The sequence below is a fragment of the Pongo pygmaeus genome, chromosome 20 (genome assembly GCF_028885625.2).
Source record: "Pongo pygmaeus isolate AG05252 chromosome 20, NHGRI_mPonPyg2-v2.0_pri, whole genome shotgun sequence".
Lineage (NCBI taxonomy): Eukaryota > Metazoa > Chordata > Mammalia > Primates > Hominidae > Pongo > Pongo pygmaeus.
Window position 1 is genome coordinate 13,014,995 of NC_072393.2, and position 19,372 is coordinate 13,034,366.

Sequence of the window (19,372 nt, forward strand, 5' to 3'; positions counted from 1 at the left end):
TGCCACCACAATTGACTACTTTTTTTTATTTGTAGAGAGGAGGTTTTGCTATGTAGCCCAGGCTGGTCTCAAGCTCCTGAGCTCAAGCAGTCCTCCCACCTCAGCCTCCAAAAGTGCTGGGATTACAGGCATGAGCCACTGTGCCTGGCCTGCCTGACCATCTTCCTTCATATGTCTCCAGAACCAAGTCACTTCTCACCACCTGCCCCACCATCCTTCAGCCCTACCCATCCATCCTTACCTCTCACCTGGATTAATGCACCAGCTGCCTCTCCTCTTCCACTTTTGCTGCCTACATTTTATTTCTCTCCATGCAGCCAGAGGGAGCTTTATAAAGCCCAAGCCAGGTTGCATCTTTGCTCTGCTAAAACCCTGCCTTGACTTTCCACAGCACTTAAAAATAGAATCCACACCCCCACCATGGCCTGCCAGGCCCCTGATGACCTCATCTCCTACAAATCTTGCCCTCTTGCTCTGTTCTGCCCTCTCTGCCATTCCTCCATCACACCCAGTTTATTCCCAAATCACGGCCTTTACATCTGCTATTCCCTATGCCTGGAACACCATTCCCCCAAATTTCACTTGGAGATTAACTCATCTGATGTAATCAGCCACCCATGCCCTCATTGCTCTCTCTCAAAGCCCTGCTTTTTTGTTGTCTTCACAGAACTATTGGCATCAAAAGTTTTTTCTTTTTCTTTTTCTTTTTTTTTTCTTCTTGAGACAGAGTCTTGCTCTGTTGCCCAGGCTGGAGTGCAATGGTTCGATCTCGGCTCACTGCAACCTCCACCTCCCAGGTTCAAGTGATTCTCATGTCTCAGCCTCCCAAGTAACTGGGATTACAGGTGCGCACCACCACACTCAGCTAATTTTTGTATTTTTAGTAGAGATGGGGTTTCAACATGTTGGCCAGGCTGGTCTTGAACTCCTGGCTCCAAGTGATCCACCCACTTTAGCCTCTCAAAGTGTTGGGATTACAGGCATGAGCCACTGCACCCAGCCTGGAAGTTTTTTTATGGTTGTGTATGTGTTGCTTGTCACTAGAATGATGGCTGTATGGGGCAGGTTTTTGTCTGTGTTATTCCTTGCTGAATGCCCAGGCCTGGCACAGGGTGAGTACTCCATAGATGAATGGATGAACAAATGGTTGATCACCAGACATCTGTCCCTCTTCCTGCCCATCACCCAGGACATGTGCCTAGCTGGCCCGTCCCTGGTCATCTCTTCACCAGTCTGTCCTCTAATCAGGAGTCCACTTGTCACCTTCAGCTTCCAGTTGGGACCTGGATCTTCCGAGATGCCCTGGAGCCATGCCTCGTTGAACCAGGAGGGGTCTCTGGGGGCGAGAAGGTGGGATGAGCAGACTGGGGGACACTTTTGGGATCCTCCCCCTCAGCTCCACTCACATCTGGTTTAGCACATAGGCTACGGCAAGGCCGCTGCTCAGGTCCTGAGGGCTGGCACAGGGAGACGGAACGTGGAACGTCTGTAACTGAGGGGTAAAGGAAAGGACAACGGAGAGAGTTAGGGCCTGGGAGCGCCGAACCACTCCCCTTTTGCAGACTTTTCCAGTCAGCGAACCTCACATGGTGGGGCGGGCGCTGCTCCGCCACAGCAGCTCTGCGAGGGACTGGCTTCTGCTCACCTGAGACCGGAGGGGGCGTGGCCTCACTTCACCTCTGCCCAACAAACCCTGCGCGTCCAGGCCAGGGCGGTATCGCGAGTCACCTGGGCCCCACAGGCACCACGTGACCAGGCCAATTCACCTGTGTCCTCGCCCCACGTGAACCAACCACAGAGGGGCGGGGCCTCACCTGTCCTTTCCACGCAGACTTGCCACGTGACGGGGGCGGGTGCTCGGGCCAGAGTCCAACGGTCCAGCAAGCCGACGACCCCGCACCTCCCAGCCCCAGCACCAAGAGACTGACCGAACCAGGGCCAGGGATCCCGGGCAAGAGGAGCGGGCGCTCACCTTCCCCTAGCCCCGCCCCACGACCTACCCAGGTGAGCAGAGACCCGCATAGCTCAGCTTTGTCCACGCTCATGGCTCCCGATCGGATTCAATCCAGGCCACGGAGCCCCGGCGCCGCAGCCGCCTCCGGGTCCGCCACCAGCGAGCGCCCGCAGCCCCGACCTCCCGCTCGGCCTAGAGCGCCGCCCCGCCCCGCCCCCTAGGCGCAGGCCCCGCCCCGCCCCCAAGCCCAGGCTCCGCCTCAGTAACGTAATCTCCTTCCCACGCCCGCTCTTGCCTCCAGCCCCGCCATCTTGGATCCGGGCACGGTTCGGGCGCCCGCCCTGCCGCTAGGGGTCAGCCTGGCCCAGCCTTGGGCATCCGAGGGTGGTCCCACCTCCCCTCCTCGCCCAGGCCCTTTTTGGGGTGGGAGGTCCTCAAGATCCTTTTGAGACGGAGGTGCTCCACCCTGTTACACAAGCGCATTCAGGTCTTTTCCCTGCAACTTAAATAAATTCTTGTGTCTAACCACTTTATAATCGGAGCCTTTGTGCGGGGAGGGGCGAGCCCTGGCACTTTCTATGGACTGGGAGAAGGGATGCTAAAGGGGTTTTCCCGCCGGACGCGGTGGCTCTCGACTGTAATCCCGGTATTTTGGAAGGCCTAGGAGGGAGAATTAATTTGGCCAGAAGTTGGAGACCAGCCTCTCTTCAAAAAATTTAAAAATTAGCCAGGTAGCGGTGGCTCACGCCTGTAATCCCAGCACTTTGGGAGGCCGAGGCGGGCGGATCACGAGGTCAGGTGTTCGAGACCAGCCTGGCCAACATGGTGAAACCCTGTCTCTGCTAAAAATACTAAAAATTAGCTGGGCGTGGTGGCGCACGCCTGTAATGTCAGCTACTCGGGAGGCTGAGGCAGGAGAATCGCTTGAACCCTGGAGGCGGAGGTTGCAGTCAGCCGAGATCATACCACTGCACTCCAGTGGGGCAACAGTGCAAGACTCCTTATCAAAAAAAAAAAAAATTAGCCAGGCATGTTGGCGTGTTTCTGTGGTCCTAGCTCCTAGCTCTACAGAGGCTGAGGTGGGAGGATGGCTTGAGCCCAGGAGATCGAGACTGCAGTGAGCCGTGATAGGGCCACTGCACTCCAGTCTGGGTGACAGAGCAAGACCCTGTCTCAAAAAAATAACAATAAAAATTTAAAAATAGGGCCGGGCGCAGTGGCTCACGTCTGTAATTCCAGCACTTTGGGAGGCTGAGGCAGGCGGATCACGAGGTCAGGAGATCGAGACCATCCTGGCTAACACGGTGAAACCCCTTCTCTACTGAAAATACAAAAAATTAGCCGGGCATGGTGGCACGCGCCTGTAGTCCCAGCTACTCGGGAGGTTGAGGCAGGAGAATAGCTTGAACCCGAGAGGCGGAGGTTGCAGTGAGACGAGATCGCGCCACTGCACTCCAGCCTGGGCGACAGAGCGAGACTCTGTCTCAAAAAAAAAAAAAAAAAAAAAAAAAAAAAGGCCTGGCGCGATGGTTCACATCTGTAATCCCAGCACTTTGGGAGGTCGAGGAGGGAGGACTGCTTGAACCCAGGAGTTCGAGAACAGCCCTGGCAACACAGCGAGACTCCGTCTCTACAAAAATATAATAAAAAATAAAAGTAGCTGGGCGTGGTGGCACGCGCCTATTCCCAGCTACTCCAGAGACTGAGGTGGGAGGATCGCTTGAGTCCGGGAGATCAACGCTGCAGTGAGCCGTGGTCGCGCCACTGCACTCCATCCTGGACGTCAGGAGGAAGACCCTGTCTCAAGAAATAAATAAATGAAGGGATCCTCCCTGCATTATTGACCGCAGGAGTAGATAAGGGGACATGGGTATGGTCCTAGGTCGAGGAAAGGTCAGTTAGACACATGTCCTGGCTGATGGATAGGCACCCTTGCCCAGCCTGGATCCGTCTTCCACGATATTCCCCCTGCGCCTTCCCCTCCCCAGATGCGCTCCCGGCATCCCCCCCACCTCAGAACCCAGGATTTGGCTGAAGCTGCCGCGTCGCCCGGGCCCACCAGGGGGCGCGGAGACCGCAGAACGCGGCCTAGGGGGAAGACTGTGCGCCCGCCCTGAGACCCCGGCTGGGGCGGTGGAGGGAGCTCAATGGAAAGTGATGGGAATTATAGTTAACAATAAAATTGCAGTCACCATGTATGGAGTGCTTACTGTATGCAGTCCCTGCGCTAAGCGATTTAAATACATAGACTATTGAATCTTCCCCATGTCTCTAGATGGCAAGTGCTGTTTTAATTCCCTGCTTTGCCAGCGAGAAAACAGAGGTTCCGAGTGGACCGGGTTTTGAGGGGAAGGGTGAAGCCCAGGCTCGCGCCCTATGACCCCAGGGTCCCTCGGCAACCCCTCCCCCGTAGACAGGCGGAGTAATGTGCACTAATTAGAGGTTATTAGCTGTACCCAGAGGGAGGGGCGGGCTCTGCATTGGGGGCGGGCCCAGATCGGAGGGGAGGGGCGCTGCTCCCACCCACCCAGAAGATCCTGGCGCCAGAGACCTTGCCCCAGAGCAGGGTGGGCAAAGTGACAGCTGCTCCCCGCGCGCATCGCACGAACGCAGTCACTCACCCCCAGACACCCGATTACAGCCCACTCATGCGCAGCCGTACGCACCCGGGGGCCTCGGATGCTCGTCCATATCCCCACAACCTCCTCCCGCGTGGTTTTCCAGACTCCAGCCCCTAGGAGCGGGTGGAGAGGATAGTGGGGGAAGGGGACAAGGGCCGGCAGCGCTGGCTTCCGGACTGGGCTGTCTTCCGGCGGTCGTGGGAACAGCTGCCGTTGGCTCCCCCACCTCGCATTCACCAGAGGAGAGGGTGCTGCCAATACAGGGAAACAGGGCCACCCCGTTCCCAGGTAGCAATGGGAGGTGAGCCAGGAACCACAGCTGTTACAAGCATGGGTGGCTGGACATACTGAGATCACCGCATTAGAGCGGGGGTCGCAGGGATTTTGATGTTTAGGGGAAATCTGGAAATCCAAATATTTAGGCAAATTGACTTAAATTGTGCTAATGTTGGCGTGATGTTGTGGGCGTCCCAGATGTTCGGGGAGCCAGGAGTCCCCAGACTTAAGGAAAAGTCTGGGTGTGCTCAATTTGGGGGAGGAGCATAACCCTCCATTTTGCAGCGGCAGGGAGTCCCACATTTGGGGAAAAGCAGTGAGCTTCTATGTCGGCAGGGAAGACAGCAGCAATCTCTGTTTTGAAACACAGGGAGCCCCGCTGTGCGGAGATCCAGGCACCTTTAATTCAGCAAGAGGGGCTGAAAAACCTTCCACATTTTGGAAGAAGGATCCAAACCCCTGTTTTAGGTAAAGAGAGCCCCCAGCGTTTTGGGGGATGGTCTGAAGGTCGCCATTTGTAGGGACACAGAGCCCTGGTGTGCAGGTCTGGGCCAGCAGCCCCCAGCTGGATTGGGGAGCCCACCCCCTCTACTGGTTTCCAGGAACAGCTGGGCCCAGCCTGGGTTGTACTGCTGGGAAGCGGCTGACTCAACCCCTCCCTGTGGCCACAGCTGGACCCCGGCCTGCCCCCTCCAGCGTTCACATCTGGGCAGGGACCCAGTCTTCATCAGGGCTGGGAAGGGGACCCTCAGTCCCACAACTGGAGAACAGTGCCCCTCTGCCACTCCTCTGGCTGACCACAGCCACTGGGTGGACTCCATGCATCATTACCATGGAGGACTCTGGTAGGCCCCCTACAGCCCAGATATTAACATCCTGCCAGGAACTCCTAGCCAGTCCCCCCTCCCTGTGTCTGTGTGTGTCTGAGTCCATGTGAAATGTGCTAGGTTTATTTATTTATTTATTTATTTATTTATTGAGAGAAAGGGTTTTGCTATGTTGCCCAGGATGGTCTCGACCTCCTGACTTCAAGTAATCCTCCTGCCTCTGCCTCCTAAAGTGCTGGGATTTCAGGTGTGAGCCACCGCGCCTGGCCAAATGTGCTGGTCTTTGTAGGTGTGAGATGGAGGATCTGTGACTGTGTGTACACGGGCATGTGTCCTGCATCCATTGTGTCATAAGGCCTTGGAGTTTGTGCAACAAGCTGTGCCTGATTTGATGTGGGGGAGGGTTGCTTTCAGGGACTGGGGGAGGGGAAATTTGTAACATCCTTGTCTGTAACATCCAGGCTGGGGCCGGGCTTAGTGGCTCACACCAGTAATCCCAGCACTTTGGGAGGTCAAGGCAGGCAGATCACTTGAGGTCAGGAGTTCAAGACCAGCCTGGCCAACATAGTGAAACCCTGTCTCTACTAATAATACAATAATCAGCCAGGCATGGCGGTGAGCGCCTGTAATCCCAGCTACTCAGGAGGTTGAGGCAGGAGAATTGCTTGAACCTGGGAGGCGGAGGTTGCAGTGAGCCAAGAACACGCCATTACACTCTAGCCTAGGTAACAAAGCAAGACTCCATCTCAAAAACAACAACAACCAAAAAAAGCCATCCAGATTTTAGTGTGACTAGGGAACCTCTAGTGTGTGCCCCTGTGTATCTCTGTATGGTCCAGGCAGAGTTTGGGTGGGGCTCTCTCACTCCAATTGCATCTTCATGTGTTGTGTATCTGTGTCTACTATATACGTCTATATGAGACCTCACTTTGGGTCTATATCTGTGTCATTCTTTTTCTTTTTTTTCTTTTTTTGAGATGGAATCTGGCTCTGTCACCCAGGCTGGAGTGCAGTGGCGCGATCTCGGCTCACTACAAGCTCCACCTCCCGGGTTCACGCCATTCTCCTGCCTCAGCCTCCCGAGTACCTGGGACTACAGGCGCCCGCCATCATGCGCGACTAATTTTTTGTATTTTTAGTAGAGACGAGGTTTCACCATGTTAGCCAGGATGGTCTCGATCTCCTGACCTTGTGATCCGCCCACCTCGGCCTTCCAAAGTGCTGGGATTACAGGCGTGAGCCACCGCGCCGGCCTTTTTTTTTTTTTTTGAGACAGAGTCTCGGCCGGGCACGGTGGCCTTGTCTCTGTGACTGTATCCCATTTCGTGCCCCCTATTTGTGATAACAGGGGTCACGTGATGGCATGACTATCCTATGTGTCTGTATGTATCTCTGTGCCACCACAATCACCATGGAAGAAGTGTGGCTGTGTGACAAATCAAGTCCTGGTGTGCAAGACTGTGTCCCTCCCTGTTCCTGTTTTTTTGGTTGTTGTTGTTGTTTTTTTTTTTTTGAGACGGGGGTCTCCTGTGTTGCCCAGGCTGGAGTGCAGTGGCACAATCACTGCTCAGTGCAGCCTTGAATTCCTGGCCTCAAGTGATCCTCTCGCCTCAACCCCCACATACCTGGGACTATAGACACGACTATAGGCATGCACCACCATGCCCAGCTCATTAAGAAAAAATATTTTTGTAGAGACAGGGGTCTTGCTATGTTGCCCAGGCTGGTCTTGAACTCCTGGCCTCAAGCGATCCTCTGGCCTTGGCCTCTCAAAATTCTGAGATTACAGGCCTGAGCCACTGCGCCCGTCCTATTTTGCTGGATGGGGTTGCTTTATCAGGATGTATCTGCCACCTACCTGTGTATGAATATGGCTCTGTTTGCGTCCCTATCACAAACGCTATGTGACTGACGTGCCTGCGTGATTGTCTGCGTCTCCATCCACGTGTGTCCGTGTTCGCTGCGAGGCTGGCTGGACTAGAATGGGTTGGTGCCAAGATGTGGCAGGTGTATCCTGCGTCCGTGTGACACTATGGGTCGGGGAGTTTGTTTGTGACCTTGTGTGTAGGGGGCGGGAAGTGGGAGTCGAAGTCACAGAGGACAGCAGGCTGCGCGGACGCAGTAATGTACGCAGGTGGCCTCCCGCCCCGCAGTTCTCCTCCGGGAGGCGCCCTCCCCGCGTTGCGGGGGCGCGTGCGTCGTGCGTGACGTGAGACACGACGGGGGTCGCTGCGTGCGTGGAACCCGACGCGGTCGTGCGTGCAAGCGCGGGGAGCGGGGGGAAGGGCGGGAGCTCTGCACTGGCTGCGTGCGCGCGTGCGTGGGCGGTGGCGGGGGCTGGGCGAGCGGAGGCGCGCAGGGCAGGACCAGCCCCGCCCGGCCGGGACCTTGGGGCGCCGGTGAAACCCGGGAGGGGGCCGCCGTTAACCCCTTCCTGCCCGATCCGAAACTTGTGGCCCCTCGACCGAGCGCCCGGGGGCTTCCCCAGCGCCCGACGGGAGGACAGTCCCTGTTGGGGGAGGGACCTTTCCCATGGAGCTGAGACCCCCCAGTTGCCATGGGAACCAGAGCTTCCCGCGCAGCCAGGCCCGTGTTTCCTTTCCCCGCCCAGCCATCCTGCTTTTCCTCCAGCTGCCTAGTCTACTGACAATGCGCTTCCCGCTCGTGATCCCGGGAGAAGGGGGCTGGGGTCAGCGTGGCCCGGGCGTGCGTGACTCAGGCCAGCCCGGGGGTCCCCTGGCCGCAACTGGCCTCGTTCCCGCTTCTCCGCCCCCGTGACTCACCCCTCCCGGCTTTCCCCGCGTGTGACTCAGGCCCCTGGGGAGGGGGCTGCGGAGTCTGGGACCTCTACAGACAGTGGGGTCGAGAACCAAGTTCTGGGGACTTCGCTGTCCGCGGGGAAGGCCTCCCCCACCAGCGAGCATCCGAGGGCCAGCGACTCCCCTTAGCAGGCCAGAGGCGCACCCCCCCCCACCCCGCCTCTGAATCGGTAGACCCCCCACCCCCACCCCTGCAAACCTCCGGGAACCCAGCCCCCAACCCCTCCTCCCAGCCCACAGGAAGTTTTGGCAGAGCCCGTCGCGGCGATGAAACGGTTAAAGCCGTTTTCTTATTCATTTCATCCAGGGGCCCATTTTGACTCAGAGCAAGCCGGCGCCCCCCTCGAGCCTGGCCTCCTGGGGGCCTGGGTGCATACTCCACCCTACATGTACCATTTTTAGAGAGGGGAGGATGGCGCTTGGTGAGCTGGCTGGGGGTCTTGGGTAGCATATAGAGCTGGGTTCAAACCCTGTCTCTGCCCTCATTGCTGCGTGGACCTCAGTTTCCCCATCTGAAAATGAGGGATCATTATGTCCAGCTTGTTGGGTTGTTGTGGGGATTAGGTGAATAATGGATGGGACACTCTGCATCCAGGGTTGAGCACGGGAGCCAGGAGAGGGCTCCTCCTGTTTCTCAGGCCTGGGTGTCAGGGTGCCCAGCAGAAGCGAGTCCTTGCCAGGCAGGCCATGCCCCACCCAGACACTCTAAGGCCATGGGGTTCATCTTGTCCACCCCCTGCCTGAGGCAGGCACCCAGGAAGTGAGAGGCGGGGCAGGAATGAGGCACAACCTGTTGGGCCCGTCACCTCCCCGCCCCCCACCCTCATTCCAGTGCCCTGACAGGGCCCCCCCACGCTGCAGCCCCACCCCCGCCGCCCTGGACGCCTGGGTCCTGACCCGAGGGTGGCCCGAGGGAGGGGACGTCGGATGGAGACTGTGTCTCGGGAACATCCTGTGGACTGCTGGCTGGACAGACGGAGGAGGGTCAGCCCCTCCCGGGGCAGGGCAGACATCGACTGGGGGCAGAGTAAACATGGCCCAGGGTGACCAGACAGGGGGCGGGCGGGGGGCTGTAGGAATGTACACACAGTCACCCCGAGAGAGCCAGTCCAGACACACAAACCCCTGTCACCTTGGCCACAGAGACTGCCAGCCAGGGACACACAGACAGGGTCAGACGTGCAGCTGGGCAAGATGATCCAGCAATGACTGTCACACACGGACACAGTGACAGACCAGACCCTCAAGCAAGAGACACACACTGTCAAACACATGAACGCATCCACAGGTCAAAAATATGCAGGCAGGCTGTGTGCGGCGGGGATAAATCAACCCAGCACATAAGCGTGATAGACACAAACACACAGAGACTGACATTCAGGTGAGAGGCACACAGCAAGGCAGACACAATGGCGTGTGACACACATGGAGACAAACACAATAGGCTAGAAACATAGGGGCAAGACAGACACAGTGAACTATATGTGAGACAAGCAGGCAACATGTGCATGCTGATAGGAGAGACAGTCACCTTCAGCACCAGCACCCCGAGAGTCACGCGAGAGATATGCAGACACAGGCATGCACTATCAGATCCTGACACGCAAGAGAAGGCCACACACACACACACACACACACACACACACCAGATCCCCAACTCAGAAGATAGAGACAAGACGAGAGACAAACCTAGGGACAGAGATGATGTGTTCACAGTATGGCAGAGAGTCCCTGGCACCCTGGCCCACCACTGTTGCACACACATCAGAGATGCTTCCAGGGACACCAAGCCGAAGCCTTAGAGGTACACACCATCTCACCAGGAACACACACATGTGGGACCTGGCAACAGATTGGGTAGGTCTGGGCAGACAGACTGACACATTCACAGACATGATCTGGCCAGACAGTCACACCCAGTGCAGAGAGGCACAGACAGGCCACAGTGGGACATTCATAAACACATCGGCACAGAGAGACCCTGACAAAACCTGTTTGCACACACACACATGCACACAAACCGAGATCAGTAATAGATAACATACAGATCAGCCATGGAACACACACATGAAAACAAGCCACAGACCTCACACACAGAGACCACACACACACACCAACCAAACACAAACCAGCCACAGACCTCTTTTTCACACACACACACGCACACAAAACAGATCGTATACACACAGACCAGCCACAGACCTCTTTTTCACACACACCAGTTACAGGTCATATACACACATATATACAGACCAGCCACAGACCTCTTTTACACACACACACACACAACAGATCGTATACACACATACAGACCAGCCACAGACCACACACACACACACACACACAAACATACATACACACCGACACAAGTTAGCCATAGGAACTTTGAAACAACCTACACGTACTTACATCTAGGCCACGTGCAACCCATCCCATAGAGCTCACACACACACAGAGCGGAACAGAACTCTACACAGATAGGCCCTGCATAGCCCTTTGCATCCAGGGCTGGGCACAGAAGCGGGCAGAGGGCTACTCCTGTCTCAGGCCTGGGTGTCAGGGTTGGATCAGCACACACTCTCACACGCACCCTATAGGCCAGCCACACGCTTGCCCCCCGGACCTTGCCAAGGTTCTGTGGGGGCACTGGATACCCCAATCTGTCTCTGCCCCACAGAGATCCTGGCACTTCCTCTCTCCAAACATCACCCCCACTTCCCTCCCTCTTTGCTTTTGCCACTTCCCCTAGGAGGCCTAGCTCAGCAGCCTCTGCTCCTGCTGGGGTGGGGGCCTGTTATAAAGAGGTCACCCAGGGTCTTGGTGATGCCCAGGTCCCCCAAGGCTTCACCAGCAGTGGCAGGGATGGAAGCAGCTTCCTGGGAAACTCCCCTCATGCCCAACCATGTCAGCCTGGAGAGAGAAAAAGAGACAGACTCTCCTTCCTGCTTCCAAGAAAACCTAGCAGCTTCCTCTCCAGGAGAGGGGGCAAGGCACCCCCAAACCACAGAGGTGGGAGAGGGAGGCAGCTGGTACGCCAGGAGTTCCTGGGGGAGGGCTCCTGCCGGGCCTCAGATCCACACCCAGGGGCAGGGACACGGGAGGGAGGCTGGGTGCTGTGTGCTGCGACTGGTGGGTTCTCGCCTTGGCCTGCCCACTGGCTGACTCACAGGCAGCCCCCGGCCCAGTTTCCTAGTGGGGGCCCCACTGGTCAGTGGGGCCAGCAGGGAGGGGGGTCACCGGGCTATTTATAAGAAGGAGAAGTCCCTCGTGCCAACACCAAAAGCCCCGAAGACACTTGTGGGTGGGGGTGGGTGAACTTCCTCCTTATCCTGTGCCCTAGGCCCCAGGCCCTGGGGCATTGGGGAAGCCTGCGCAGGGACTTCTTAGCCAGGTGCTGGTCTGGAGCCCAGGGCCTGGGCAGTACCCAGCTGCCAGTCTGGACGCTCAGGCCAGGCGGGGGAAGGGGCTGTCCTCCCACCCTCCTCGTGGGGCCGGCCTGGCGCCAGTGGGGCGGCTTGAGGGGGTGGTGCCCAGGCCACAAGGGTGACACTGGCAGAGGCCTGGAACCGGCTGTACCAGCTTGGCTGGGCCCCCGCCCTCCCTGTCTGGCCCAATCTCCACCCCGTGCTCAAACACCCATGCAGAGTGCTTGGAGGGACCCTACTCCCACATGCTGGCCTGTCCACAGAGACCCGTGCCCCTCTCTCTGTGCCCGACCACATTTTTCCCCCAATTAAAAGAGACCCTCAGTGGGGTGCGGTGGCTTTCAGCACTTTGGGAGGCCCAGGTGGGAGGATCCCTTGGGGCCAGGAGTTCCAGACCAGCCTAAGCAACAGAATGAGACCCTGTCTCGATAAAATATAAAAAAATAAAACTTAGCAGGTGTGGTGTGCTTGTAGTCCCAGTTACTCTGGAGGCTGAGGCAGGAGGATCGCTTTTACCCAGGAGTTCAGGGCTGCAGCAAGCTATGATTGTGTAGCTGAACTCTAGCCTGAGCAACAGGGTGAGATAGTCTTGCTTTGTTGCCCAGGCTGGAGTCCAGTGTCAAGATCATGGTTCATGTGATCCTCCTGCCTCAGCCTTCGGAGTAGCTGGGACTACAGGCACACCCCACTGACCCCAGCTAATTTTTAAATTTTTTTGTAGAGATGGGGGTCTTGCTGTGTTCCCCAGGCTGGTCTCAAAAATTTCTGGGCTAGGGCTGGGCGAGGTAGATCATGCCTGGAATCCCAGCACTTTGGGAGGCTGAGGAGGGCAGATAACTTCAGGTCAGGAGTTCGAGACCAGCTTGGCCAACATGGTGAAACCCCATCTCTACTAAAAATACAAAAAATTAGCCGGGCGTGGTGGCGTGCGCCTGTAATCCCAGCTATTCGGGAGGCTGAGGCAGAAGAATCGCTTGAATCTGGGAAGTGGAGGTTGCAGTGAGCTGATATTGTGCCACTGCACTCCACTCTGGGCGACACAGTGATATTCCGTCTCAAACAAAACAAAACAAAACAAAACAAACAATTTAAAAAAAACTCCTGAGCTCAAGTGATCCTCCCACCTCGGCCTCCCAAAGTGCTGAGATTATAGACGTGAGCCACTGTGTTTGGCCAAAGTGAGGTTCTCTTTAAAAAAACAAAGAAAGGGCCGGGCATGGTGGCTTATGCCTGTAATCTCAGGACTTTGGGAGGCTCAGGTGGGCTGATCACAAGGTCAGGAGTTCAACACCAGCCTGACCAATATGGTGAAACCCTGTCTGTACTAAAAATACAAAAATTAGCTGGGCATGGTGGCATGTGCCTGTAATCCCAGCTACTCAGGAGGCTGAGGCAGGAGAATCGCTTGAACCCAGGAGGCGGAGGTTGCAGTGAGCCAACATCATGCCATTGCACTCCAGCCTGGGCGACAGAGCAAGACTCCATCTCAAAAAACAAACAAACAAACCAAACACCAAAAAAAGAGACCCTTCATGAGACGGCCTGCAGCTGGTACTGCATAAATGCTTCTCTGGTTGTCATTATCCACAATATAGTGGCTAATGCTCTGAAGCCAGACAGCTTGGATTATATCTCAACTCTAGTGCTTATAGCTGTTGGACACCAGACAAGTTCCTCAATCTCCTGTGCTTCAGTTTCTCATCTGTTAAATGGGGATACAAATAACATGCATTTTGCTGGATTGTTGGAAGCAGTCGATGACTTATTTTATGTTAACCACTTAGAAGAGTGCCTAGCCCACAGTAAGAGCCATGTAAGTGTTGGCTATTAAAATAATAATTATTATTTCTCAGCCTGTCTATCTTAAGTGTTTCTGAGTCTCACTGTCTGTCTGCGTGACGCTAACCTTGAACCCATTTGTCTCTCTGGGCATCTCTCCCTGCCCTGACCCCCTGCCCCCATACACCCACTGTTCCTTGCCCTCCTCCTGGGATGGACTCTCTCTGGGATGGCCTCACCTCTCTCTAGGACTCCCTCTGGCATGGCCAGCCTCAGCCCTGGCCAGGGCTGAATTACCGTGGCCTCCTGGCTTGTGGGACCTGCAAGTTAGCTTCCCGAGGTGCTGCCCTCTGGCCTGCCCTGCCCAACCCCCCAACGCTGCCCGCTGCGCCCCCGCGGGGCCAGGCCAGATGTCAGCTGCAGTTATTAGCCTGGGCGGGAGACACAGGCCTGGCAGCGTGCCTGCCAGACTCACAGGCCTCCGGAATCTCCCTTGAGCCTGGGGAGGGGGAGGGGAGCCATTCAAGCAAGGGGAAGAAGGGAGGGGGCATTTAGGGGTCACAGGGACCCTCCAAGGATGGGACGCCCCCAGCTTCTGCTGGGACCTTCCTCCAGCAAGGCCACTGCACTGCTGGACTTCCCCCTGCCCCCACATAGCTCAGTTTCTTTTTCGCCTCTTTCATTTTCCTTCTCTTTCCCACACTTGGTAAGATCTAGGCTGCCCCAGAAAGGCTGTTTAACCCCTATCCCTTAGTCTCTTTCTACCCTAAAGAAGAGAGAGGCTCTCTTCATCCTCCAGAAGACAGAGGCCTGGGAAGCTGAGAGAGAGACTAGGCTTCTCACCTCTTGGTCTAGTGGGTTCACACACTAACTGCTCGGAAGTCCCACCTTAAGTCTAATTGGAAGCCTGACCGTCTGCACCTCGCCGCAGCCCTTCCCGGGAAGGGGCTCTGGGTTCCCTCATATTCTCCCCGTAGATTTTCAGGTCTTCTCTGACTCGGGGAGGGAAGCTCTCAGATGACGGAGCCACTCTAGGGAAGGAGGGGGGCTCCCTCTAGGTATTCTGGATGATGGTAGGATGGGACCCGCAGACTAAAAAGAGAGTGGGGCCCCTGACTCACATGACTGAGTGCGGGGTGTTGGGGAAGGAGCTCCAGATCTCCTGGCAGAAGGGAAGGGCACCCCACCCGAGGGAGGAGGCAGCCACCGTTCCAGCCCGCCCAGGCGCCGGGGGCGCCTCGAGGCATCGGCCCGCCCTCTCCGCGCCCCGTCGGGCCGGGGGCGAAGTCCGACCCAGGCCCGCGGGCAGGCGGGGACCTGCCGGGCTGGGTTGGGCCTGGCCGGGCCTGGCAGGACGCAGCCCCAGAGCGGCGGGGTGGGGCGGGGCCGGGCCAGGCGGCCGTGGGGGCCCCGGGGGCGGCGGTCGGGGCTGGTCCGGACTAGCAGTCCGGGGGCCCAGGCGCGCCCTGGGACCTGGCAGATACTCGGGTTCCCCACTTCTGGCTCGGGGCCCCAGGACAGCGCTGGTCCCACCTCTTCCTGTGCCCTAATATGGGCGGCGGGGAGAGACTCCGGGGGCCGGCCCGCCCTCAGTCCTGCCCGCGGACTCCCGCCTGTTGCCATGGCGACCAGGCCCCGCTCCTCGGCTGCGTCCCCCGCCGTCGGGCCAATGGAACAGTCCCTGTGCTGCCTGCCTCCGCGGTCCCCTGCAGGCGCCGCGGGCGGAACCATTGCTTGAGGGGAGAGGATGGTGGCTGGAGGCTGCTGCGGCTGGGCGGGCTCCAAGCACCCGGGCCTCCGCGGGGGCTCGCACGCCCAGGTTCCTCTTCCGAGGCGCAGGATGCGGCGGGACCCAGGGCGGGGCGCACGGTCCCGTAGGATCCGAATGACGGAGACAGGGCCGGGCTCCTTCCCCCGGGGCTGTTGCCACACTTCCTGCCTCTGCGCTCTTTCCCCAGCCTGTTTCTAAGGAAGGGAGTGGGGTTGGGCGACCGCGCCCCAGCCGTCGGGCTGGGTCCAGGCTGCAGGAGCCGACACGGTGTCCGGCAAAGCCCTGGGTCAATAGGGGAGGGTTTTAGGATGGGGGACAGAGAATACAGATGCCTAAGAGGTCACCATCGAGGGGGAGCACCAGTCGTGGAAGATCCAGCAGTCCTGGTGGGCGGGACCCTCAAGGCCCCCTCCTCACATGTCAACTGAGTACCCTCTTATTGTCTTCTCTGCTCCGGAGATGTGTCCGGACCCTTCTAACTCTCTCCTTCATCCGGGTTTCGCAGATGACCCCAGTGGTCCCCAATTTCTGGCAGACATGTCTCCATCTTCTACCTGGCGTATTTTACCTGCCTCAGTGTACCCCAGGCCGCTTACTCGCTTTCTGCGTATCTAGACTTCCCCTAATTCCTCCTTCCCGCTTACGGGAGAGCCCTCAGACCCTCCCATGAGCTCCTGGACCCCTACTCATTTCTTGCAATTTAATGGGTCATGCAGGTCCACCCACTCACCCCTTTTGATCTCTCCCCTCCTCCACCCTGTGAAAATTTCAGTCCCACATCCTTCTGTGCCTGGGACCCCCAGTCAATTCCTGGGTCAGGTATCTCCTTACCCCTCCCGATTTACAGTGCTTAACCCTCATTCCTGCTTTTTGGGGTCTCTCAATGGATTGTCAGTCCTCCTACCCCTCTCGTATTCTGGGTACCTCAGGGGTTTCTTCGCACACCCTGGGACCCTCACCCTACTTGCTGCGTACCAGGTCCCGGTATTTGTCCCAGTGCACTCCAGGGAAATCATCCTCTTCCCTGAAACCCCTCACTCATGTGCCTGGGCCCCCCAGCACCTCCTTCCATGCGTACCCCGAGGTCCTTTGAGCCCCTCCCCCTGCAGCCCCGCCGAGCCACCCGGCCCGTGGCCGCTGTTTACAAGGACACGCGCTTCCTGACAGTGACGCGAGCCGCCTCCTCCCCTTCCCCACGCTCGAGGAGGGGGGCGCGGGGGCCCGGCTCCGGCGACGGCCAATCGGAGCGCACTTCCGTGGCTGACTAGCGCGGTATAAAGGCGTGTGGCTCAGGCTGAGCGGCTGGGACCTTGAGAGCGGCCAGGCCAGCGTCGCAGCCAGCAGGGAGCTGGGAGCTGGGAGAAACGACGCCAGGAAAGCTATCGCGCCAGAGAGGGCGACGGGGGCTCGGGAAGCCTGACGGAGCTTTTGCGCACAGCTGCCGGCTGGCTGCTACCCGCCCGCGCCAGCCCCCGAGAACGCGCGACCAGGCACACAGTCCGCTCACCGCAGCGGAGAGCTCGCCGCTCGCTGCAGCGAGGCCCGGGGCGGCCCCGCAGGGACCCTCCCCAGACCGCCTGGGCCGCCCGGATGTGCACTAAAATGGAACAGCCTTTCTACCACGACGACTCATACACAGCTACGGGATACGGCCGGGCCCCTGGTGGCCTCTCTCTACACGACTACAAACTCCTGAAACCCAGCCTGGCGGTCAACCTGGCCGACCCCTACCGGAGTCTCAAAGCGCCTGGGGCTCGCGGACCCGGCCCAGAGGGCGGCGGTGGCGGCAGCTACTTTTCTGGTCAGGGCTCAGACACCGGCGCGTCTCTCAAGCTCGCCTCTTCGGAGCTGGAACGCCTGATTGTCCCCAACAGCAACGGCGTGATCACGACGACGCCTACACCCCCGGGACAGTACTTTTACCCCCGCGGGGGTGGCAGCGGTGGAGGTGCAGGGGGCGCAGGGGGCGGCGTCACCGAGGAGCAGGAGGGCTTCGCCGACGGCTTTGTCAAAGCCCTGGACGATCTGCATAAGATGAACCACGTGACACCCCCCAACGTGTCCCTGGGCGCTAGCGGGGGGCCCCCGGCTGGGCCCGGGGGCGTCTACGCCGGCCCGGAGCCACCTCCCGTTTACACCAACCTCAGCAGCTACTCCCCAGCCTCTGCGTCCTCGGGAGGCGCCGGGGCTGCCGTCGGGACCGGGAGCTCGTACCCGACGGCCACCATCAGCTACCTCCCACACGCGCCGCCCTTCGCCGGTGGCCACCCGGCGCAGCTGGGCTTGGGCCGCGGCGCCTCCACCTTCAAGGAGGAACCGCAGACCGTGCCGGAGGCGCGCAGCCGGGACGCCACGCCGCCGGTGTCCCCCATCAACATGGAAGACCAAGAGCGCATCAAAGTGGAGCGCAAGCGGCTGCGGAACCGGCTGGCGGCCACCAAGTGCCGGAAGCGGAAGCTGGAGCGCATCGCGCGCCTGGAGGACAAGGTGAAGACGCTCAAGGCCGAGAACGCGGGGCTGTCGAGTACCGCCGGCCTCCTCCGGGAGCAGGTGGCCCAGCTCAAACAGAAGGTCATGACCCACGTCAGCAACGGCTGTCAGCTGCTGCTTGGGGTCAAGGGACACGCCTTCTGAACGTCCCCTGCCCCTTTACGGACACCCCCTCGCTTGGACGGCTGGGCGCACGCCTCCCACTGGGGTCCAGGGAGCAGGCGGTGGGCAGCCACCCTGGGACCTAGGGGCGCCGCAAACCACACTGGACTCCGGCCCTCCCGCCCTGCGCCCAGTCCTTCCACCTCGACGTTTACAAGCCCCCCCTTCCACTTTTTTTTGTATGTTTTTTTTCTGCTGGAAACAGACTCGATTCATATTGAATATAATATATTTGTGTATTTAACAGGGAGGGGAAGAGGGGGCGATCGCGGCGGAGCTGGCCCCGCCGCCCGGTACTCAAGCCCGCGGGGACATTGGGAAGGGGACCCCCGCCCCCTGCCCTCCCCTCTCTGCACCGTACTGTGGAAAAGAAACACGCACTTAGTCTCTAAAGAGTTTATTTTAAGACGTGTTTGTGTTTGTGTGTGTGTTTGTTCTTTTTATTGAATCTATTTAAGTAAAAAAAAAAATTGGTTCTTTATTAATTTCTGTTGTCTTTTTTTCCAAGCTGGGAGGGCGGAGGGAAAAAAAAAGCACTGGTTTGCCTCCAGCTCAGTGCTGTTGGTGGCTCGATCCTGTATGTGTCCCCCTCGTCGGTTCTGCGCAGGCATCTTGTGGTCCCAGCCCAGGAGTCCCACCCTTCCCGCGTCCCCAGATCTCCAGGGTTGGATGGTTGGGGCGCGGGACGCGGTCCAGGGACCCAGTAGCTGAAGGCAGGGTGCTCCGGCAAGACATTGAGTGCGCAGGCGCGTCCCCGCCCAGCCGCGCGCGCCGGGGCTTTCCCCGCTGACGCAGCGGAAGTGCTGCCCATACAAGGACCGATTCTGCCCAGTGACGCGACCTCGGTCTCTGGGCAGATTCCGGGAATCCCCTCCCCCGCTCTGCCGGGCAGGGCCGCGGAGCCGGGAAGGGGGCCGGGATTTTCCCGGGCAGGCGGCTGCCCGGGCACGGAAAGCCCCAGGCCTGGGTCCAGAGCGCCCGCGGTGGGCGGGCAGCACTTCTGGGCCCCGGGAGCCACCCCTGTGCCACCTTCAAGACACTGGCGCCTAGGCCCCGCCGCGCCCACGCCCCCTCCGTCTGACCTGACCGGGGCGGAGGGTTGCTGCTGCCTCGGCGGCTTTGCCGACGCCGTCCCCTCTACCCCCACCCCCTCCAGGAAGGGCGGCGCCCGCCTGCCAGTTTCCCCTCACGGGTGCCAGGCCAGGAGCGGGGCGACTGCCAGGTCTGGTCCTGCCGGGGCGGCTGCTC

At 58.7% G+C, this 19,372-nt stretch overlaps 2 protein-coding genes across 13 annotated transcripts in view; one reads left to right on the forward strand and one right to left on the reverse strand.

Moving 5' to 3' along the window:
- Positions 1 to 15,256, reverse strand: part of HOOK2 (hook microtubule tethering protein 2) — a 32,381-nt gene extending 17,125 nt beyond the window's left edge. For 2 of the 12 annotated variants that reach the window (XR_008495777.1, XM_054464144.2), the window contains exons 1-3: positions 2,001 to 2,152; positions 1,407 to 1,492; positions 1,264 to 1,336 (exon numbers count right to left, since the gene is read on the reverse strand). Coding sequence is in view for 5 of the 12 variants with exons in the window: in XM_054464144.2 (XP_054320119.1) it covers positions 1,264 to 1,336; positions 1,407 to 1,492; positions 2,001 to 2,045 (204 nt within the window). In the remaining 7 variants the exon portion in view is untranslated. Of the gene's footprint in view, positions 1 to 248; positions 950 to 1,155; positions 1,337 to 1,406; positions 1,493 to 1,814; positions 2,167 to 4,575; positions 4,775 to 15,234 lie in introns of those variants that run through there. The other 10 variants (XR_010124946.1, XM_063657922.1, XM_054464145.2 and 7 more) reach the window with 10 other exon arrangements.
- Positions 15,257 to 15,658: 402 nt separating this feature from the next.
- JUNB (JunB proto-oncogene, AP-1 transcription factor subunit) lies at positions 15,659 to 18,609 on the forward strand. Its single transcript, XM_054464193.2, has one exon. The coding sequence runs from the start codon at positions 17,063 to 17,065 to the stop codon at positions 18,104 to 18,106; it is 1,044 nt and encodes a 347-aa protein (XP_054320168.1). The 5' UTR covers positions 15,659 to 17,062; the 3' UTR covers positions 18,107 to 18,609.
- Positions 18,610 to 19,372: the final 763 nt, after the last annotated feature.

Bases quoted from the DNA above. Each gene is read 5' to 3' on its own strand.
- JUNB (XM_054464193.2), top strand. From the start codon at position 17,063: ATGTGCACTAAAATGGAACAGCCTTTCTACCACGACGACTCATACACA.